We start from the raw sequence: 24,147 nt of genomic DNA, 5'->3' as shown, positions 1-24,147 counted from the left end.
TACACTACAATACACCACACCCCCCTGTCACTTATTAACCCTTTATGAACCACTGATCACCCCTGATCACCCCATACAGACTCCCTGATCACCCCCCTGTCATTGATCACCCCCCTGTCATTGATCACCCCCCCTGTAAGGCTCCATTCAGACGTCCGTATGATTTTTACGGATCCACGGATACATGGATCGGATCCGCAAAACGCATACGGACGTCTGAATGGAGCCTTACAGGGGGGTGATCAATGACAAGGGCGTGATCACCCATATAGACTTCCTGATCACTTCCCTGTCATTGATCACCCCCCTGTCATTGATCACCCCCCTGTAAGGCTCCATTCAGACGTCTGTATGATTTTTACGGATCCACGGATACATGGATCGGATCCGCAAAACACATACGGACGTCTGAATGGAGCCTTACAGGGGGGTGATCAATGACAAGGGGGTGATCACCTCATATACACTCCCTGATCACTCCCTGTCATTGATCACCCCCCTGTCATTGATCACCCCCCTGTAAGGCTCCATTCAGACGTCCGTATGATTTTTACGGATCCATGGATACATGGATCGGATCCGCAAAACACATACGGACGTCTGAATGGAGCCTTACAGGGGGGTGATCAATGACAGGGGGGTGATCACCTCATATACACTCCCTGATCACCCCCTGTCATTGATCACCCCCCTGTAAGGCTCCATTCAGATGTCAGTATGTGTTTTGCGGATCCGATCCATGTATCTGTGGATACGTAAAAATCATACGGACGTCTGAATGGAGCCTTACAGGGGGGTGATCAATGACAGGGGGGTGATCAGGGAGTCTATATGGGTGATCACCCCCCTGTCATTGATCACCCCCCTGTCATTGATCACCACCCTGTAAGGCTCCATTCAGACATTTTTTGGGCCCAAGTTAGCGGAAATATATATATATATTTTTTTGTTTCTTTTTTCTTACAAAGTCTCATATTCCACTAACTTGTGTCAAAAAATAAAATCTCACATGAACTCACCATACCCCTCACGGAATCCAAATGCGTAAAATTTTTTAGACATTTATATTCCAGACTTCTTCTCACACTTTAGGGCCCCTAAAAAGCCAGGGCAGTATAAATACCCCACATGTGACCCCATTTCGGAAAGAAGACACCCCAAGGTATTCCGTGAGGGGCATATTGAGTCCATGAAAGATTGAGATTTTTGTCCCAAGTTAGCGGAAAGTGAGACTTTGTGAGAAAAAACAAAAAAATAATCAATTTCCGCTAACTTATGCAAAAAAATAAAAAATTCTATGAACTCGCCATGCCCCTCATTGAATACCTTGGGGTGTCTTCTTTCTAAAGTGGGGTCACATGTGGGGTATTTATACTGCCCTGGCTTTTTAGGGGCCCTAAAGCGTGAGAAGAAGTCTGGGATCCAAATGTCTAAAAATGCCCTCCTAAAAGGAATTTGGGCCGCTTTGCGCATCTAGTCTGCAAAAAAGTGTCACACATGTGGTATCGCCGTACTCAGGAGAAGTTGGGGAATGTGTTTTGGGGTGTCATTTTACATATACCCATGCTGGGTGAGATAAATATCTTGGTCAAATGCCAACTTTGTATAAAAAAATTGGAAAAGTTGTCTTTTGCCGAGATATTTCTCTCACCCAGCATGGGTATATGTAAAATGACACCCCAAAACACATTCCCCAACTTCTCCCGAGTACGGCGATACCAGATGTGTGACACTTTTTTGCAGCCTAGGTGGGCAAAGGGGCACATATTCCAAAGTGCACCTTTCGGATTTCACCGGTCATTTTTTACAGATTTTGATTGCAAACTTCTTCTCACACATCTGGGCCCCTAGAATGCCAGGGCAGTATAACTACCCCACAAGTGACCCCATTTTGGAAAGAAGACACCCCAAGGTATTTTGTGATGGGCATAGTGAGTTCATGGAAGTTTTTATTTTTTGTCACAAGTTAGTGGAATATGAGACTTTGTAAGAAAAAAAAAGAAAAAAAGGAAAAAATCATCATTTTCCGCTAACTTGTGACAAAAAATAAAAAATTCTAGGAACTCGCCATGCCCCTCACGGAATACCTTGGGGTGTCTTCTTTCCAAAATGGGGTCACTTGTGGCGTAGTTATACTGCCCTGGCATTCTAGGGGCCCAAATGCGTGAGAAGTACTTTGCAATCAAAATGTGTAAAAAATGGCCTGCGAAATCCGAAAGGTGCACTTTGGAATATGTGCCCCTTTGCCCACCTTGGCTAAAAAAAGTGTCACACATCTGGTATCGCCGTACTCAGGAGAATTTGGGGAATGTGTTTTGGGGTGTCATTTTACATATACCCATGCTGGGTGAGAGAAATATCTCGGCAAAAGACAACTTTTCCAATTTTTTTATACAAAGTTGGCATTTGACCAAGATATTTATCTCACCCAGCATGGGTATATGTAAAATGACACAACAAAACACATTCCCCAACTTCTCCTGAGTACGGCGATACCAGATGTGTGACACTTTTTTTCAGCCAAGGTGGGCAAAGGGGCACATATTCCAAAGTGCACCTTTCGGATTTCGCAGGCCATTTTTTACACATTTTGATTGCAAACTTCTTCTCACACATCTGGGCCCCTAGAATGCCAGGGCAGTATAACTACCCAAGTGACCCCATTTTGGAAAGAAGACACCCCAAGGTATTTTGTGATGGGCATAGTGAGTTCATGGAAGTTTTTATTTTTTGTCACAAGTTAGTGGAATATGAGACTTTGTAAGAAAAAAAAAATCATCATTTTCCGCCAACTTGTGACAAAAAATAAAAAGTTCTATGAACTCACTATGCCCATCAGTGAATACCTTAGGGTGTCTACTTTCCGAAATGGGTCATTTGTGGGGTGTTTGTACTGTCTGGGCATTGTAGAACCTCAGGAAACATGACAGGTGCTCAGAAAGTCAGAGCTGCTTCAAAAAGCGGAAATTCACATTTTTGTACCATAGTTTGTAAACGCTATAACTTTTACCCAAACCATTTTTTTTTACCCAAACATTTTTTTTTTATCAAAGACATGTAGAACAATAAATTTAGCAAAAAATTTATATATGGATGTCGTTTTTTTTTGCAAAATTTTACAACTGAAAGTGAAAAATGTCATTTTTTTGCAAAAAAATCGTTAAATTTTGATTAATAACAAAAAAAGTAAAAGTGTCAGCAGCAATGAAATACCACCAAATGAAAGCTCTATTAGTGAGAAGAAAAGGAGGTAAAATTCATTTGGGTGATAAGTTGTATGACCGAGCAATAAACAGTGAAAGTAGTGTAGTGCAGAAGTGTAAAAAGTGGCCTGGTCATTAAGGGGGTTTCAGCTAGTGGGGTTGAAGTGGTTAATATTGCCCCTGCCGCTCATCACTAAGTCTCACCTGGCCTCATTGGTGGTGCACCGCTGGATATATCTGACTGCAGCACATATCAGATTTAGATGGTTGTATTAACCAAGTCTATCCAAAATTGCGGAACGGAAGCGGGCTCTTTCATACGGTTGTGTGAATATAGCCTAAGAGGATAACACAAAAGCTGTTGCTACAATTTTTATTTTTTTACCAACTCTGCTTCTCACCCTGCTGAGGTCAGGCACTGATGATGGATGGACAAACATATCTGGCTTGTTTTTGGTGTTGTAATTCATCCCAAAGGTGTTGGATTGGTTTGAGGCCAGAGTTCTGTGCAACCACTTAAGTTCCGTCATACCAAACTTGGCAGGCTATACTTTTATTTACCTCACTGTCCAGGGGCATACTGCTAGAATAGGAAAGAGCCTTGTTCAAACTGTTAAGAAATGACTGGAAGCAACAATAGTGTATAATGCAATTGTATGCTATAGCGTTAACATTGCTCTTTACTGGAACTAACAGGTCAAACCCTCAAAAACAGCAGTATGCCAATATCCATTTTACAAATCCATTTGCTAGCATTCTCCAAGAGATTTAGTGTAGAGATTTAGTGTAGAGATTTAGTGTAGAAGACTTTCAATTCCATAATATACTATGGATATTGGTATCTTCTATATGATGACTATTTTTCAATGCAATTTTTGGGTGTTTTTCAAAGTACCCCTTCTGTTATCACCTTCAGGGGATTTTATATCCCATGGGAGAAGGTTCAATAACCTTACAGTTTGCATGGTGAAGTAATATTGACATATTTTAAGATGATTGGATACTATACTATATGGATCTTTTTATTCCTTTTACTAATAATGGTATTGTAACATTGTAAGGATTTGAGTCAAATGCGGTCTGAAAATGGCAAAATCATGTTAGATCACTTGTAGGCTTGGACCTACACAAGAACTGAAAATCATGATAAAATCAAGGTTATGCTATTACTTCAACTAAATTTCCATGGAAGAAATTTTGTGAAAGTTGAGGTTTCTTGCATAACAAATAGTTGAAGCACTATTGCAACAGCAGTTCTGCAGCAATTATATTCACTGTGCATTTCTAACTTCCAACTACACTATTATGAAACCTTTCATTTAAAACTATTTATGCAAGGATCCAATAAAAGAAGAAAAAAAGGGTAGTGCTTGCCTCTTACCACACTACTTCTAAGACTGAATTCAGAATAAAGCTAGGAACTTACCTCTATCACATTCAACATATGAACTATCTCAATGTGGTGGCTGGAGTGGATTTGTTATCACTGTGTGGCCACTTCTGTAAAATTTGGAGTACCGCACACCGTTATTGCTGGTGCCAGCAAGGACTTGCTAGTCGTAATCAAGTAGTAGAAAATTGCAGCACACAGTATTTTTCTTTGCCGTTAGGTTATATTTTAATCGTATATCATCATATGATCATCATGATCCAGTGCAATTACAGGGTATATAGGGCAGTCATGTACAAATCAATGTGGTGACCGGACGTTTCGGCCTGTCAGGGCCTTCTTCAGCCGTCTATAATTTGTAGCTGGCTTCCTGTAGTGGGTGGCACTGGATGCTGGCACACAGGTAGACAATATACAGTTGCAAGAAAAAGTATGTGAACCCTTTGGAAGGATATGGATTTCTGTACAATTTGGTCATAAAATACAATCTGATCTTCATCTAAGTCACAACAATAGACAAGTCACATGTCTGCTTAAACTAATAACACACAAATAATTAAATGTTACCGTGTTTTTATTGAACACACAATGTAAACATTCACAGTGCAGGTGGAAAAGTATGTTAACCCTTGTATTTAACTGGTTGAACCTCCTTTGGAAGAAATAACTTCAACCAAACGTTTCCTGTAGTTGCAGATCAGATGTGCAGAACGGTCTGGAATAATTCTTGACCATGCCTCTTTACAGAACAGTTTCAGTTTAGCAATATTCTTGGGATGTCTGGTGTGAATCGCTTTCTTGAGGTCATGCCACAGCATCTCAATCGGGTTGAGGTCAGGACTCTGACTGGGCCACTCCAGAAGGCGTATTATCTTCTGTTTAAGCCATTCTGTTGTTGATTTACTTCTATGCTTTGGATTGTTGTCCTGTTGCAACACCCATCTTCTGTTGAGCTTCAGCTGGTGGACAGATGGCCTTAAGTTCTCTTGCAAAATGTCTTTATAAACTTGGGAATTAATTTTCCTTCGATGATAGCAATCCGTCCAGGCCCTGACGCAGCAAAGCAGCCCCAAACCATGATGCCCCCACCATCATTCTTCACAGTTGGGATGAGGTTTTGATGTTGGTGTGCTGAGCCTCTTTTTCTACACAGATAGTGTTGTGTGTTTCTTCCAAACTCAACTTTGGTTTCATCTGTCCACAGAATATTTTGCCAGTACTGCTGTGGAACATCCAGGTGCTCTTGTGCAAACTGTAAACATGCAGAAATGGGTTTTTTTTGGACAGCAGTGGCTTCCTGTGTGGTATCCTCCCATAAAATCCATTCTTGTTTAGTGTTTTACATATCGTAGATTCGCTAACAGGGATGTTAGCATATGCCAGAGACGCAAGTCTTTAACTGACACTCTTCTTCACCTCATTGAGCAGTCTGCGCTGTGCTCTTGCAGTCATCTTTAAAGGACGGCCACTCCTAGGGAGAGTAGCAGCAGTGCTGACCTTTCTCCATTTATAGACAATTTGTCTTACTGTGGACTGATGAACAGCAAGACTTTTGGAGATACTTTTATAACCCTTTCCAGCTTTATGCAAGTCAGCAATTCTTAATCGTAGATCTTTTGAGAGCTCTTTTGTGCGAGGCATCATTCCCATCAGGCATTGCTTTTTGTGAAAAGCAAACCCAGAACTGGTGTGTGTGTTTTATAGGGCAGGGCAGCTTTAACCAACACCTCCAATCTCATCTCATTGATTGGACTCCAGTTGGCTGACACCTCACTCAAATTAGCTCTTGGAGATGTCATTAGTCTAGGGGTTCACATACTTTTTCCACCTGCACTGTGAATGTTTACATGGTGTGTTCAATAAAAACATGGTAACATTTAATTATTTGTGTGTTAGTTTAAGCAGACTGTGATTGTCTATTGTTGTGACTTAGATGAAGATCAGATCACATTTTATGACCAATTTGTGCAGAATTCCATATCCATCCAAAGGGTTCACATACTTTTTCTTGCAACTGTATTATATGAAGACAGAAGAACTACTGATGCTGTCCTGTTTTGGGATTCTGAATACACTTTATGCACAAAGTTTATTAAAAATATTAGCCAGCAGCATAAATGAGAAAAAAAAAACATAGTAAATATTAAGATGGGCCCCCCATTCTGATACTAGCTTTTAATACTTACACACTCTCCTTCGACAAACTTACTGTGACCTTTTGGCCAATTCCTGACCCACTTGTTTGGGGGTCAGGAATTCATCACAGGTTGTCACCAAGTCATGGAGAAGATGAAGGGATCTAGAAGTGCCATTTCTCCACAGGCACCATAGCAGCTTTTAACAGTGGTTGCTGTCCACTGATGTCCCTCTGCTAACCGCCACGGTCCCGAGCTCTGTGTTCGGCGGTAAATCCGCTCCCCGATTTCCTTCTAGCCCTGGGCACCGCAGGCTTTTAGCTTGTTTCCTGTAGCACTTCTGGGTGGGCTTACCTTTACCTGTCCCGCCTGCCCTGACCCATTGTTTGACCTCACCTCTGCCTCATCCTTCGGTCCTGCACTGTTGCTCCTGGTTACGACTCGGCCTACTGACTACATCTGTACCTCTGGTACCTTGCAATGGTGCCCCCTGGTCTGTCTGGACCAGCTGCCTCGTGTGCCAGTCCTCCTCAAGAGATAGCAGCCTGGTGTTCCCCTTGGGAAAGTCTATCCCCACCATCAGGGGTACTGCGAAGAAGGAGGGCTTCACTTAGACAACACCCTTAGAGCAGGTAGGACACATATGTCTCCATGTCAGAGTGTTGATAAAGAAAGTGCATGTTAGGCTAAAAACAGACATGCATTTCTTATGCAATTTGAGGTACAGATTTTGATAACGTTTTTTCAGCCTTAAAATCAGATGTGTATCCACAGGATGATAAGCTCATGGAAGGATTGGCAGATAGATCTCTTCCTCAGTCCTTTTCGGGGTAGACAAACTGAACCCAAAGGGCAGAATTGTTCCCGGAGATCCTGGCAGTCCGACTCCCGGCTTGCAGAGGTACCGATTTTAGGAAAGGAAGGGCTAGTTGTCAGAGAGGTAATTATAAGGGGGGAAAATTTAATTTTATATTATATGAGACATCCTCAAAATAATCCTGAAAGCTAAACTGTGCCGGTGTCCCTGCACTACAGTTGTATGTAAGGCTTGCATCTTTCTCTCAAGGGAACAAATGTCCTCAGTGAACAGTTCAAAGTATTTGCTAAGGAGCATTTAAACTAGGAAAGGGGGGCAAAAGAGTGATAATCCAGCAGTCCAATTGCCCCCCAGAACAATGCCAGAAGATGCCAGTAGCATAAAGGTTAAGAAATGACAAGCTCAGAGTCTTGTATGTATGTAAGGCCCATGCGTGGTGCTGGATGCTCGGCCACATGTCATCAGTTGTGTTCGAATCTTGTCTCTTGTCTTGTCATGTTGCTGTGCTGCACATTAGTCGCTCCTGATGAGATTTTGGTTCTATGCAAACGAGTTGTAGCAGAAATGCTCTCTGTTAGTGATGATCGAGCATGATCAGCCGAACACCTGTTCAGCTCGAGCATCTCGATGCTCGGCACATGGCGGTGTCCGCTTCTGACAGTGACCTTACCAGGGCCACATCTGCAGTGTAATGTGTGCGCTTCAGAAACTTATCTGTGACATACATTGTAATTTTTCTGTAGATGGTGTCCGCTTCTGACAGTGACCATACCAGGGCTACATCTGCAGTGTAACGTGTGCGCTTCAAAAATGTAATTGTGACATACAGTGTACTTTGTCAGCTTTCAAGCCATACTCCCCCTGGAACCCAAAGACTTTGGTTTCCCGGAAGCAGCTCGGCAGGTTATGGGAATAACGCCACCGGATGTAATCTTTTATGGTCGGAACTACAACGGAATCTGATCGTCTTCAAACCTTTGACTTTCGTTCTTGATTAATGAAAACATTCTTGGCAAATGCTTTTGCTTTGGTTCGTCTTGCGCCGGTCCAAGAATTTCACCTCTAGCTGCGCAATACGGATTCTAACGGCCCTCCCTCTTAATCATAGCCCCAGTTCCGAAAACCAACAAAATAGAACCAGAGTCCTATTCCATTATTCCTAGCTAAAGTATTCAGGCGACTCGGCCTGCTTTGAATATTGTAATTTTTTTTAAATGGTCAGCTCAGCAGCAGGCCCTTAACCATAATGTTTTAGAGGGTCAGCTCAGCAGCAGGCCCTCGCATATAATGTTTTATAGGGTCAGCTCACCTGTAGGCCCTCACCTACAATCTTTTAGAGGGTCAGCTCACTTGCAGGCCCTCACCTAATTATACCTAATAGGTAATTTGCACGCATGCTGTCTTGCTTGGATGTGGTAACCGTAGCCGTTTCTCAGGCTCCCTCTCCAGAATCGAACACTGATTCTCCGTTACCTGTGGTTGGCACTGAAAATTACATCAAAAGTTGATAGGGCAGACATCCGAAAGGATCGGGGCCGTCATGCGGACGTGCGATCGGCCCTAGGTTATCTAGAGTCACCAAAGCGGCAGCAGGCCCTCGCCCATAATGTTTTAGATGGTCAGATCAGCAGGCCATCACTTGCTCCAAATGTTTTTGAGGGTCACCAGCAGGCCATCAATCATAATTTTTCAAGGCTGTGTATGATGCCCTCCTTTATGTGTAACAAAGGGTGTTTTGGAGTGCCGGTTCCTTGTAATTTTTGGCAGCCCTTTCACTTAGTGCATAGGCTTTATGAGTGTAGAAGTCCCACTACCTGAACAATTGTACCACAATGTGAATGAGGCCCTCCTTTATGTGATATACAGGTTGTATCGGAGTGCCTCTTTCTTGTAATGTTTGGCAGCACTTGCACTTTATATACAAGTAAATATACAGGAAAGAATGTTTCCTAACATTGTTTCCTCTAAAATCGATTTTATCTTCAGTTTTGTGAGTATTATTGTCAGTCTGTAAAAGTGGCGTACTACTCGGACAACATCGTTCCCAGCAGCCACCTGGGAGTCCAAGATGCATCCAGACATCCTCCCCAAGCTGTTCCCGAACCATTTTGGTGGTGTTTCCATAAATTTTTTACCTTTTTCTATGAACCAAGCACCCTCCCCTCTTTAGAGCAGGGGGTGCCTGGTTTAATGCTCGGGTTCTCCCATTGACTTCCATTATACTCGGGTGCCAAGCATCCTGATGTGTTCGGCCCGAGCCCCCAAGCACTATGGTGCTCTATCAACTCTACTACCTGTCTTTAGTACCCAATCAGTCCCTCAGATGGTGGCTCTGGAAGTCTTGCATCCAACTGCAGTGGACCGTTTTGACAACAGATGCATCACAACTGGGTTGTGGAGCCCACCTGGATGAAATTACGGTGACAGGCACCTGGAATTTACAGGCGAGACAGACTTCTTCCAATCTAAGAGAAATTCGATTAGCCCACCTTTTTAGTCCCCAGATTCTGGGAAGAGCAGTCAAGATCAAATCGGACAATATGATATTTGTTCTGTATAACAACAAGTAGGGATGCACTCAATTGCAACCCCTTCTCAAGGAAGTGGGCAGGATCATGAATTGGGCAGAGACAAACTTTACCCATCTATCGGCTGTACACATCCGAGGTACTCTCAATGCGGTTGCAGATCAGCTGAGTCGGTTCAGTCAATTCAGGAAAGTGCTGTTTGAATCCGGAGATCTTCCAAAAGATCACTCCGAGATGGGAAGTTCCAGAGATCGATCTCATGGCTAAAAGATTTAATGCCAAGGTGGATAAATTCTGCTCCATGTATTGAGAGGACAATACCTTGGCAGTGGATGTTCTCTATATTTCATGGAAGGGCCAAGCTTTGTTAATTGCCATTATCCCATTCTGGACTTGGTATTGGTTTAATCCACTCATGCAGATAAGTCAAGAGTAATATTGGAGACTTCCTCTAGTGCAGAGCCTAATAACTGCCCAGATCTCAACAAATTTAACCTGATAGGGGCTGGTCAACCTCCAGGCTATTACAATCTTTATTAGCCTCTTTTCTGACACATTTTGCCCAGGACCATCTTATTAAAAGGTTTCTTAGAGGTGCGGCCAGATTGAGACTCGTTGTTCTCAGACCTATCCCCAGTAGGACATATCCAAAGCCTTAACAGCTTATGCTTGGATCCCTTTGAGGTACTGGAGGAGGCTCAGCTAAAATACCTGTCCATGAAGATTGCTTTTTTGTACTGCATTACCTTGGCAAAGAGTATAGGCGAGCTTTAGGCTCTTTCCTCTACCAAACCGTACATATCCTTCCTGCCAGATATAGTACGGCCCATTCCCACGTCCACAAAATGGGTCCGCATCCGTTCCGCAATTTTGCGGACCCTTTCATTTTCAATGGGGCCGCAAAAGATGCGGACAGCAGACCGTGTGCTGTCTGCATCTGCACTTCCGTTCTGCAGCCCTCCCCCCCAAAAAATAGAACATGTCCTATTCTTGTCCGCAGCCACAGACAAGAAAAGGCATTTCTACTATAGTGCCGGCCATATGCGGTCCGCAAAATGCGGAATGCACATGGCCGGTGTCCGTGTTTTGCGGATACGCAATTTGCGGACCGCAAAACAGTTGCGGACGCTCCCTAATCTTCTCCAGCCAATGGCTAGCAACCCTGGGGTGCTTAAGGCACCTTCCTGTCTTGGAAGGTGCCTGAGCAATAGGTTTCACAGCTTGTTAGTGTCCTGAGAAGGTGTGCTGTAACTGTTGTCTGCCTTTGTATCGACTAGCTCCCTATTTACTGGATTCTGACTCTCTGCTACATAACCTATGCCTGACCTTGATATTGACCCTCCACTGCCTGCCCTGACCCCTGACTGTTTATTGGATTGCTTATACTCTGTCTGGCCTTACCTCATCCTGTATCTGACTACAGTTAGCCTGATCTCTAGGTGTTCTACACTAATGTCTCTTGACTTCTGTTAGTCATCTGTCAATCACACAGAGACTACTACAGTGAATAACTGCATGGTGATTTTTCTGCAGCAAAGTCCAGATCCCTGTACAGGGGTTAAAAGAGAAAAACTAGAGAACTGCCAGGATAACGACCTTAGAAAAAGCCCAAAGCCAATTGAGTTGGTTGAAACAGTGGTTTTGCATCCACTGCAGTAACATGTATGTTATTTAAAAAAAGCCCAGACACAGTGAAAATGTATTTACTATATTAGTCTACAATTATTTATGTAAAAAACATACAAAAACATAATTTGGAGTTTTCTCAGTCACTTAAACTATGGCATATTGCTATGATATTCCAGGTAGTCCTGGCCTATCTCTGCAAGTCCTACAACATATAGGCTGGAGCAAACAGAGGTCTGTGTGTTCTGCCAATGGATCTGCAGAGTAGTAGCTGCTGGTTGGCATTAAGGCTGGGATTACATAATGACTCTGTCAGCGACTAGCATTGTGAGCAATCAAAAATCTCAGTGCAAAACTGCAGTGATCTTTGGTCAAACAACCTTAAGGCTCATGCACATGAACATGCAAACAGCAGGTCCGCAATATGTGTGGCCGTTGTTTGCAGATGCGGACCCATTCACTTGATTGGGTCCACAATCCGCAAGAAAAAAATAAAACATGTTGCGGTGCGGTCTAAATCTTGTAGATCACAGACCCATTCAAGTGAATGTGTCCGCATCTGCAACAACGGGCCACACGGCCGGCGCCCATGCATTGCGGACCACTATTTGTGGTACGCAGCACAAGCCCAGGGTGCACACATTCGTGTACATGAGCCCTTAGAGATGACCAGACAGAAGAGTGAATGGACTGCATTTTTTTGGAGCTGCAGTCATTTGTGCAATTCATTGTATGTCCCTTCTGAACTGGATTGAAGACACTGTAAGGAAAAAAAAAGTATTTTTTACTTGTCAATGCACTTACAGGGGAAATGTATGGCTAGAGCTTCCGCAGGCAATATCAGTTGATTATCAGGGGTTTATGAAGCCAGGACAATGGAGACCAGTAGTGATGAGCGAAGTTTACAAAAAGTTGATATGAATTACTTTGTCACAAAGCGTGATAAAAATAACACCTTATCCATTTGAATGCGGAGGCCAACTTTATTGAAGATCCCACGAGAAATCTTGCGCGTTCCGTGATGACGTCATCATGCTGGCCGGCATGGTGATGTCATAAGTCACTGTGTATGAGATTTTACGTGGGATCTTTAATCAAGATGGCTGCAGCGGCCTCTTTATGCGCAAATAGATTAGGTGAGTATGAATTTTTTAATTTTACTGCCATTTCATGGAAAATTGGTTCGTTACCATGCAGCACAAGAAAAATCCACTTTGAGGTGAATCGAATTTTCCCAGAAATTTGGATCGAAGTCTACGTCGGATATTTCCAATATCGCTCAACACTAGAGACCAGTATGGGCCTGCTCACCTGGTGGGCTTCAATATACATAGTAGTTGTCATGTTGAGGCAAACCCTTTCAATTCCTTTATAGGAATTGCAAGGGTACATTCACATATGTGGCATGTCTGATATCGCAGACTGATTCGGCACAAATGCCGGCTGTCAGCCAGACAAAACAATTGCATGTATTGCCAGATATTTATGCTGCAAAGTGGCCGGTATAGGGGAAGCAGCTGCTTTGGGGACTGAACTCAGAAGGGGCCCACCCAGGAGCAGGACTAAAAGATTTTATTGTCAGTATTCAAAAATGACATTATATACAGTGACAACGTAGGAAACAGATGGAGTTACTGCCGGGCCTCGTCTGATAGAATGATCTTGACTAGCCACAAGAGTGGGGCTTGCACGGGAGAGGTGGGTTTGTGAAGAAGTCGCTGAGGGGTGGGGGCCCATTCCAAAATTTGCTATGGGACCCAATCAGATCTAGCTACTCCATTGTGATAAACGATAGAATCCAGCAATGCCAGACACAGCAAAATCTGGAAGGCTGTTCTCTGTCTGAATAGCCTGCGAGATACGCTGCCACATATGAGAACGTACACTAATTAACTCCTAGTTGTCTAATGTGAAACACATAGTAAAGTTTTTACCATATACAATGGTTCATCGTTTGGCTCCGGACCCTGCAAATGAAAGAGAATTTAAAAAATGATTAAAAAAAAAAATGATTGTGCACATCATGATTTCCAGTATGTGTTTTTTCATTAAAGGGAACATGTCACCTTTAAATATTATTTTTTGCTAGTTAGGATCAGATATTGAAACACTTCCGTTTTCTAATCTGTTTTTATTTTATAATTGTACACTTATTTTGTTTCCTGAACATTTGGTAGATAAGGAAGCTCTTTCCTGAACATTTGGTAGATAAGGAAGATCTTACCATGTACAAGGGTTCATCTTTTGTCTCCAGACCCTGCAAAATGAAAGACAATTACAAGAAGGTTCAGAAAAGCATGTGCACATCATGATATCCAGTTTGTGTCTTTTCATTAAAGGGAACCTGTCACCTTTCATTTTGTTAGTTAATTAAAGCCAGATAGTGACACACATCATTTTTTCTAATCTGCCATCTTGCCTGAACTGTTGTTAACAGCATTTAGAAATAAGCTTTACAAAACCCACCATGGGCCATAGGCACAATAAATTGAAGGAGACTCATTGACTTTAATGGAAGAGTTTTCTAGACATGCATTGTGACTAGTGTTGAGCGAACCAGAACTGTAAAGTTCGGGTCCGTACTGAACTTTGCGAGTTCGGGTACCCGTACCCAAACTTTGCCGGAAAAGTTAGGGTTCGAGTTCGGTATTCGGGCATTTAATAAAGCTTTTGAAAGATAACTGCTGAAAAGTTATCTGTACAAAGTAGTGGCCAGTGTGAAATCTACAGGATTTTAGGATTTCTTAAAATATAGATAGTGTCATGGAAATGTAAAAATTCTCTAAAAATCTTATTTAAACAATAGGTCATTTTCTGATGACACATTCTCTTTGATTGAAGGGGTGATGCAAAAGAGTATATGACAAGGGCAACATTTATCTGGTAACACAACTCCACCTAGTGGTGGAGTCCTGGACAATCTTTTCATCAGTCTATTAATCTAGAATATTTCTTGAAGTAGCAACTGCCAAAAAAAGCTAAATAGATTATACAGTAGTTTTAGATGTTAAGCCATGTAAACTTAGTTTCAATAAAAGAATGCTACAAGTGTAGACAAGAATTGATTGGAATTATTTTTATGTATTACAAGTGAATACTTTCGAAGCCACATGACACAGTTCTTCATGTATTACTCACTGTTGGTGGTTCCAGTATATTGTTGTATATGGCATATGGGTCTAGTAGTCCATCTATTGGTGGTTCTAAAATAATTTAAAAGTAGATAAGTCAAAACATAAACTAGTCATGTAATAGATTTCACCATGGACATTTCAGTGATCTGATGAGGTGGTCATTTTTGGGTCAATACCGGTGTTTGTGAAAAAAAAACTAATGTTTCCTAATGCATATAACCGTCACTCAAAAATCAAAAGAGCAATATCCGTCAGTAGCCCCCTTCGCTAGCTATCCTCCACTTAACGCTGTTGAGGCATGATATACTAAAATGTATTTATGTTATTAATTATGAATTATAATCCTTATTCCTTACCCATCATCTGCTTTCTACCATGAAGGCCATATCTCTTGTAGAGAAGAAATCCAACAGTAATAATTAGTATAATTCCTAGGATTGAACCAGATATAATGCCTGCTGTAATTCCTGCACTTTTATAAGGTGCTGGTTCATTAAAATCTAGAAAACAAAAAAAACAACAAAAAGACTATAAATGCTATATAAATAAATATATATATATACACACACAATACACATATATAACTATCAATGAATACATACAGCATATATATATATATATATATATATATATATATATATTTTATATATATATTTTATATATCACATTATTATAACCACTTCCAACTTTTAAAGTCGGCAGAGCATACTGCAGCTCAGGGATTAGCAACCTCCGACACTCCAGCTGTTCAGAAACGACAACTACCAGAATGCTTTATTCACTTCAATGGGAGTAAGAAGAACAGTCAAGCATGGTTGCATGCTGGGAGTTGTAGTTTTATAGCAGCTGGAGTGCCGAAGGTTGTTGATCCCTACTGTAGCTCATGAGGAAAAAAACATGTTGTCAGATGGCTTAATGGGTATATAAGTTGTGGGATAGGCTGTCTACACACATATCCCTCCTTCCTGTCATGGTTAAAAGGGTTGCAAAAAGGGATGATTATTGGGTTCCAGGCAGGGGCGTAACTACCATAGCGGCAGACCATGCAAGTGCTATGGTGCCCAGGGCAGGAGGCGGCCCAGTCTTAGTTGGGATTATCGCCTCTTCTACTGGAGATGAAAACTTGGTCAGGGGTCAGGACTCTACCCTGTGAGGGAACAACTTTTAGCAAATAAGGCAGTAGAAAAAATGGCCCAAGGGTCACTAAGAAAGGGTTTAGACAGAAACCCTTCTGTCCTGTGTAGAGGGCCTGGTTTGATCCTTGCTATGGGGCCCTTACTTCTCTATGTACACCACTGCTTCCAGGCCAAAGGTGGTAGTGTTTCTAAAACTGGTCAGGTTGTTCACGTGCTGCTTTGGTGAAATTGTGAGTGGACAAATGGCACCATTGTGAATAAAGGTCTTGTAAACTGTAGAACACCACCTGCCATTGATGTGAGGAGTAAACATCCGCTACGAAGATACGCGAGGGTGGACCAAAGCGCTACAGTGGAGCATCTCACCACCAAAGTGAACCAGGGGGCTAAAACAAGAGTTTAGCGAACCCTACTGAGCATGGGGCTCCGAAGCAGACAGATGGTCACTGCACCTCTGCTAATGAAGTTGCATCAGTAGAAAAGGCTTCAATATTTGAAGCTGCACACTATGGATATGAGCTGGTGCTTGTATAATGTGACTCAACTGGAAATAGATAGACCTTAAGTTATCAGTATTCATACAATAAAACGGGCAAAGAATATAAAGAAAAAACTAATGGGAACCGGATTGTGGCTTTAATCTGCTCATATTTGACCAGTAGAGAAAAATAAAGAATGCAATGACATTGATGTCTACCCCATTATTGAGCAGCAAATTTTGCACCTTTTCCCTGGATGAGCTAAAACTGTACAAAGCACACCCTATATCCATTCTGTCTTACTAAATGTATCATTGGGCTTACAGGAGACACATTCTGAAGGAAATTCTCTTTTATCTACAGAAGCATTCGAAATTGTACTTGTCTGGTCACTTCTTATAGAAAACTGTTTTATGAAAGTACTGAACCCCTTATTATAGGCTCTTTTTTTTAGACTGCAGGGTTTACTGTGGTATCACTGTGTATAGTCCCTATATTATCTTACATACTGAAAAATACAGATTTATTTTGAGTGCTTGGGGACATATCCCAATACCAGATAAAAGATGTAAGAGGTCCCATCCTGTTTCTAAAAGGAAAATTCAAACACACAGATGTGATGTTCTCTATAAAACTTATCACAGGGGTCATCCTGAACATGTTGCATGCACTATTAGGGCAGGAAAATCTACAAAATACACTAGTATAATTGGGATAGTGAAAAAAATTTAAGTGCAACACAAAATTACACGATTGAAACCAATGTATCAATATCACAAGCAGTGACAGCAAACTTAACAATATACTTTATCTGTAATGCAGAAAAATATCCCTTTTTCTCCACTTATTAATTACTAATTCACTGCTAAAATCTAAAGAGCAAGAAACGGAAAGAAAGATGCCCTGTGTAATGCCTTTCATGTTGCTGTGCTGCTTTCAGGGAACATTGATACTTAGATATGATCATATACTCCTAAGTTAATAGATTGTTTTGACTCATATACAGTACTTGCATGTTTGGAGACTGCAGTAATATACGGTGATGCAGAGGTGAATCCATATTGTTGCCAAATGACTGGTTCATCTTCTTTACCTGAAATGAGATTAGAGACTTCTAAAAGTAGCCCATCATCCATAGACAAGAGTGTAAGTGGGTAACCCTCATATTCCTCATCTTGAGGTGCTTGTGTTTGTTTTCCTTTAAGTTTTATGTTTCCCCAATGCTGACCCTATGTGATGGCCACATTGTACTATATGCTGTGTTACTATTGGCCAGTGGGTCACTGTATTGGGCAGCACCACCAGGCCCTGTCAGTCACCATCCTATGGGAAGAGATGCTGAGCATCAGCACTGGTCCACACAGAGTCCGACGCTGAAGTGATGACAAGAATTGTGGTGCTCAATGTTGCTTGGGAGGAGGAGAGGTAATAAAAGAGAGAGTTTTGTACCAAAGTACCAAAAGAGAGTGAGAAAGTCCAGCAAGCAGGACTGAGTACGGTGGCCTGGAGGCAAACTGTGAGCTGGTGGCTGAGGGAGCCTTGAGAGAGTCGTTTTGGGTTGTGGGTCCCCAGAATTGGAGGATCCAGTGAACTAATGAGGATCCTATCCATCCAAGTCTAGCAAAGTGACTAGACTGATGGGGCTTAACGGGACAGTAAGGTATGGGAGTTATCTCTACTTAGTTTCAATAGTCAGTTAAGCCACAGTGGTCTGCAAGTAAAAGACAACCAGTTGTACTGTTGTTACCCGTCACACCGAGCCATCCTTCAAAGAGACCTTATAATAAGAACTTGGACTCCTAATATCCAAAGATCTGTGTAGCACAGAGTATTAAGTGATGGGCACGCTGCATGCTCGCAGATAAAGATAGTCGCATATGTGCATGAGATAGTGGTGTTGCGACAATGAGGACATGCAGAGGTACAGTGCAGTTCCCATACTAAGTTAAAAATAACAAGACACAGCACAGTGCACCCAATGCTAGGCAAAGATACAAGCAGGGGTGTAGCTATTGGTGCAATAGGTAAGCTTGGGCCCCCCTCCTCTTAGTGCTTTCTGGCCAGGGGCAGGGGAGCACATAGCCTTCCTGCTGCCTGAGGCAAACATTGAAATGAAACCTCCAATGACAAATTATTGACCTTACCCCTTGCCTCCAGCCAGAGGTGTAACTTGACCAGCATACACTTCCTATAATACTAGTGTCTTCTTATGTGGCACAGGGGTCTTTTGGCCCCTCAGGCTCCTGGGTCCAGTAGCGACTGCTACCTCTGCACCCCCATATAGCTATGCCCCTTGGTACAAGCATGCAATAAGTATAGAGATCACCTTTCTAAGTTTTGCTAATACAGGCACAACACTGAGAACAGCATGTATAAGTAATACAATCAGCAACTGCTTCTACTGTATTTCCAGGCAAAAAAAGCGCCCTTGTTTATAATGGTAGCGGAAGTTATAGGGAAAACTATGGACACACAACAGCAAGCGATTTTTAAACAGGTGCTCTGTTGTACATTTGGATTTTTATTATAAATAAAAAAAATGGATTGTTTTATTACAAATCTGTGTTCGTGCCATTTTTTCGTTTTCTATTTAAAATCTTACCCACTACTCAGATGTGACCATTGTTATACAAAATGTATTTATTATGGATTTTTTTTTTACCACAGATAATCCATGTTAAGAAAACTAATCCTACACAAGTCAGATACAGGAGTAAAAATAAATAAAATAAAAAATAAAATCTATCCCATTGAGTGATAGAAACCTACAAACTTCTATTTATTATGTTACAGGTGTTGTCTGGTTTCCTGTATTGATAACCTTTCCTCAAGATCAATATCAGATCGGCAGGGGTCCGGCTCCTGGCACCCCCTTTGATCAGCTGTCTGCAGCTATTTGATGAGAACCCAGTGCTCCCGTGAGCACCTTTGCCAGCTTGCCGTCACCATTCCAGTGGTCAGCAGTGTAAATATAGCTCCTCCATTCCATTTTCTTCAGTTGGATGGAGTAACTACAAGAGAAAAGGACGGAGGAGCTGTAATTACACTGCTCGTCATTGCAATGTCGACAGTGAGAAGGTAAACAGTGAAGAGGACACAGCACTTGCAGGAGCACTGCATTCTCTTCAAACAGCTGATCGGTGGGCGTGCAGGGAGTCATATCCCCGCCAATCTGATATTGATTCCTTTTATGAGGATAGATTATTGAAGAAGATGGGTCAGCACTGCGGTTTGTCCAGGGAAGGCGTCCCACTAGTATATAGTGAAGGACTAGCACTCACTTTCTTGACGATTTGAAGAGACACTTATTCAAGGCATAATAGCATCATCAGCAACTAATTTCAGCTCAAGCCTAAGCCTTTTTAATAGCTTACATCTTTGCTGTGATATGATCCCTTGAACTTGTAGGCCCAAAGTCTTGGGCTGCACTATTGAGAGATTCTGGTGACAACATACATATCACTAATAAAGACATAAACAACTGGAACCCTTCAAGGAACATCGGAAGTAGATACTGTAAGTGTGATCCACACAAGGTTTCAATGTCAGTGCACCTGAGAGAACTCAGAAGGAGGCATGTGGTCTTCAGAGTCCATGGAACCATAAGGGTGGGTTGACATAACATACTGTAAGTTTGTGTGTGGATTTATTCACAGTGAATCTGCTGCAAAATCTGCATTACATGTACAGTAGATACACTTTGGATCAATCTGTGACAAAATGATGCCATGTAACAATCCAGCCTAATTTTAATGGCTGTGGGCTGGGCATCAATAGTGCACATAAAAAGCTGAATATAGCATTGTAATTGTATACTGGGCCATTGCCATCTATGGGCTAAACATATTGTAGGTGCCTTCATATACTACTAATTGTATATCTTTATGTATGACGTTACTTACGTGATATGGTCAGAGTATAGACTTCACTAGAGCTTCTGCTGACTAGATTGTCCGCCCAGCATGTATATTTTCCCTCGTCAGTGTGTTTAATTTCAGAGAATATGATCGTCCCATTATCATGATTTACAGTGACTGCGTTTTCTTCACTTATTGTTTCTGAGCTTGATTTTATCCACGTGATCCTGTCCGCATTGGCTGAGGCACATTTAAGGGAAACCAAATCATTTTCTTGGATTTCAGTATGAGATGCTGTGATCACCGGCTTACTGACAGTTTCTGTGGACAACATTAAATGATGCATTACAAAAGGCAGCCATTGACTGCCACTGCTTACAGAAGTACTTCCAGTTCTGCTCACGTTGACGGCTCAGGCTAACACCTGTCAACTTTTGACTAAAACAATGCCTCTAATAATCAAGCTTATTTTGGGTGGAAACCATTAAGTATTTTTCTTTAAAACTGCCTTCTAAGACAAGCCACAAGGTTCATGTGTACTTCGAGAACCTAGACTCCAGATAACTGATGGAAGTTAGGAATGAGTGACCGGTCCTATTAACTATTTCCCAAATAGGGTATTTAAATTAGTTCTCCAAATCAAACAAGCAACTTTAACATTATGTAGGCTACATTTACATTTGTGTCATGGCTTCTGTTCACAATGGAAGCCCTGATGTTGTGCAAGATACGTCTTACCATGCATCCAAGTGGTGCCCAACAAGCCCCTCTGACTTACAGTAGGGTCTCTTGAGATGCCAAGGTTTCAGTTATTTTGTTGCCAAAAAGAGTGCGGCATGCTGTGCTACTCTTGCCGTTAAAAATGATGGAACTGTCAACAGATTTCTTGACAGAAGTACCGGACAGAAACAGGTACCCACCATATATTTGTAAGAATATCTCTGCATCTTCTTGCGTCGCTGTCTGTACCTTCACTCTGTAATCACCTTTATCCTCAACATGAAGATCTTTAATCATTAATGATCCATTAGAAAAAGCACTGATACGTGGGAAGTACTGTGTCCCGTGTATTGATGAACCATCCACATATGAAAGGATTTGATACTGAGAGGTTGCTTCTGGTCCTTTAAACCAGGTGAAAAACCAGATGTTTCCAGTAATCCCAGTAACACTCAACATGACAGATTGTTTGGCTATTGGATACTCAGGATTTAGCTGAATATTTATTTTTGCACTGATCAGGTCCATTTGTATAAGAAGAACTAAAAAGGGAAAACACAGACATGAAAATGTATTAATGCTTCTAGAGTACCAACAAGTATCTATCTATCTATCTATCTATCTATCTATCTAATCCCATAGTCAATATGTCACTGTTCTAAGACTATTGCTGCCAAAGATGTTGTGGCCCACAGCAAGTTGCTTGAAGTGGGCTGTGGGAATGGGATGAAGAAGACAAGAACATTTCATGATTAATACCATGAAAAGGTTAGTTGATTGCTGCCTGTTCTTCAGGCCTATGTTGCTTGCAAGTAATCATCATCACTTTGCATATATATATATATATATATATATATATATACACACATATATATATATAATCTGTTGAAGTTTACAGTCTACCAAGTTTGTAGCACCTTCTACATTACTTTGCAGAAATCTATAATAGAAATGTTAGTCTGGAAGAGTCCTTCACAGCAAAAAAATGGAAGTGGCCTTTATGTGGAGCATAGCTTAGAGAAAAAGACATGGCTAAAGCCTCATGCAGACGTCTGTGGAACACGGTCCGTGAGATACCGGACTGGCCAAAGCGTCATTGGTTATGAACTTGAGCTCATTCTCTGTGGCCAAGAGCGGGGTGCTCTGATTGGATGCGCTCACAGCCAGGGAGAAGATAACCGCACCCAGGGAAAATACAAGTCTCCTCCTAGTATAACCAAGAATACAAGTCTCCGCCTAGTATAACCAAGAATACAAGTCTCCGCCTAGTATAACCGAGTCGCCTCATTATAATATAAGGCGCCAAAATATACGGGGCCAACAGCGGACAAACAGTGGGGTTCTGTAGAAAAAAATAAAAGTGCCATGGCAACAGTGGGGGCCGCCCTATAAGGTAGGATAATAATTAGACTAGAGCTAGCCTGATTAAAAGGTCCTCTTTAAGTATAATTGGAACCCAACTATGTTGCTACAAGTACCCAAACCAGACACCTTATATTATCACATACAACAAGACTCTCAATATATATTTTCATACGTCTACATTAATATCAGACCCCAGATTAGACCGCAATATAAATATTAGACCCTCGACCACACCCCCAAATTAATTTAAGACACCAAAGTAGACCCCCAAAATATTTCACACCACATATTTTTATCAAAATCCAGACCAGATCCCTATAGGAATATCAGACCCTATACCAGGCATGCTCAACCTGCGGCCCTCCAGCTGTTGCAAAACTACAACTCCCAGCATGCCTGAACAGCCTACAGCTATCAGCCTTCAGCAGGGCATTGTGGGAGTTGTAGTTTTACAACAGCTGGAGGGCTGCAGGTTGAGCATGCCTGCCCTAGACCAATAAATTAAGTTAGGACACTAAATCAGACCCCAGAAATATAAAACACCACATATATCATCAAAATCCAGACCAGACCCCTATATTAATATCAGACCACAGACCATGCTAAACCCCTGGCTGGGGCAATAAGAGAGAACTACCCTGTACAAGACTAAGAAATCCATGGAAAAGGAGACAGTTTTATCTACAGTATATACATACCTATACCTGTGCATGTAAAGCATTACCTGCTATCATGTCGGCTCTCATGGCTGATTCCTCGGCTGTAGGATTCCCTAAAGTACACAGAGGCTCTGCTAGAAATTATTATATTCCTCTCTCTGCAGAACATGCCGATTGTGTGGAATGTCTGGGGATTCTGTGTTATCCTGTAAGACATGTTGTATTGTGGCGCTATCAGAATTTAGAGCATGTTTCCTTAGATAGAGAGTTTCCTTTCAACTTCCTTTAACTTATGACAGCCGGGGCTAGCTATGGAACATGGGGCTATTACTGTACTCAGCAGTATTCCTAATTATATTATGTTGCCAATGTAAAAAGTGAACTGTAAAGGAATACAGTGAATTCTGCCTAGTGCAAGGACTGATGGTGCAGAGTAGTGTTGAGCAAAGTGAAGCATTCAAAGTGGAATTCGGTCCGAAGTTTAGGAAAACGAATCTGAGTTTTCGAAGATTCACAACTAGAGTTGAGCGAACACCTGGATGTTCGGGTTCGAGAAGTTCGGCCGAACATCCCGGAAATGTTCGGGTTCGGGATCCGAACCCGATCCGAACTTCGTCCCGAACCTGAACCCCATTGAAGTCAATGGGGACCCGAACTTTTCGGCACTAAAAAGGCTGTAAAACAGCCCAGGAAAGAGCTAGAGGGCTGCAAAAGGCAGCAACATGTAGGTAAATCCCCTGCAAACAAATGTGGATAGGGAAATGAATAAAAATAAAAATTAAATAAATAAAAATTAACCAAAATCAATTGGAGAGAGGTTCCATAGCAGAGAATCTGGCTTCCCGTCACCCACCACTGGAACAGTCCATTCTCAGATATTTAGGCCCCGGCACCCAGGCAGAGGAGAGAGGTCCCGTAACAGAGAATCTGTCTTCATGTCAGCAGAGAATTAGTCTGCATGTCATAGCAGAGAATGAGGCTTCACGTCAGCCACCACTGCAACAGTCCATTGGCATATATTTAGGCCCAGCACCCAGGCAGAGGAGAGAGGTCCCGTAACAGACAATCTGGCTTCATGTCAGCAGAGAATCAGTCTGC

The 24,147-nt window shown here is 41.9% G+C and overlaps 1 protein-coding gene across 1 annotated transcript; it reads right to left on the bottom strand.

The window, feature by feature from the left end:
• Positions 1–11,765: 11,765 nt before the first annotated feature.
• LOC122928582 (carcinoembryonic antigen-related cell adhesion molecule 18-like) lies at positions 11,766–23,252 on the bottom strand. Its single transcript, XM_044281563.1, has 9 exons — positions 23,115–23,252; positions 21,226–21,567; positions 20,351–20,626; positions 17,458–17,541; positions 15,190–15,333; positions 14,838–14,902; positions 13,924–13,956; positions 13,634–13,666; positions 11,766–12,459 (listed from the first exon to the last, which is right to left on the bottom strand). Exons 1-9 carry the CDS (start codon positions 23,134–23,136, stop codon positions 12,412–12,414), a joined length of 1,047 nt encoding a protein of 348 aa, XP_044137498.1. The 5' UTR covers positions 23,137–23,252; the 3' UTR covers positions 11,766–12,411.
• Positions 23,253–24,147: the final 895 nt, after the last annotated feature.

The sequence above is a fragment of the Bufo gargarizans genome, chromosome 2 (genome assembly GCF_014858855.1).
Source record: "Bufo gargarizans isolate SCDJY-AF-19 chromosome 2, ASM1485885v1, whole genome shotgun sequence".
Lineage (NCBI taxonomy): Eukaryota > Metazoa > Chordata > Amphibia > Anura > Bufonidae > Bufo > Bufo gargarizans.
Note: the sequence above shows the minus strand (reverse complement) of the source record. Positions and strands in the feature narration are given on the sequence as shown.

Coding starts and splice junctions, on each gene's coding strand:
- LOC122928582 (XM_044281563.1), bottom strand. CDS start 23,136: ATGAGAGCCGACATGATAGCAG. Junction 14,903..15,189: donor TGGTAGAAAGCAGATGATGG/GTAAGGAATAAG, acceptor AAATTATTTTAG/AACCACCAATAGATGGACTA. Junction 12,460..13,633: donor ACGATGAACCATTGTATATG/GTAAAAACTTTA, acceptor TTTTCCTTACAG/TGTCTTCAATCCAGTTCAGA.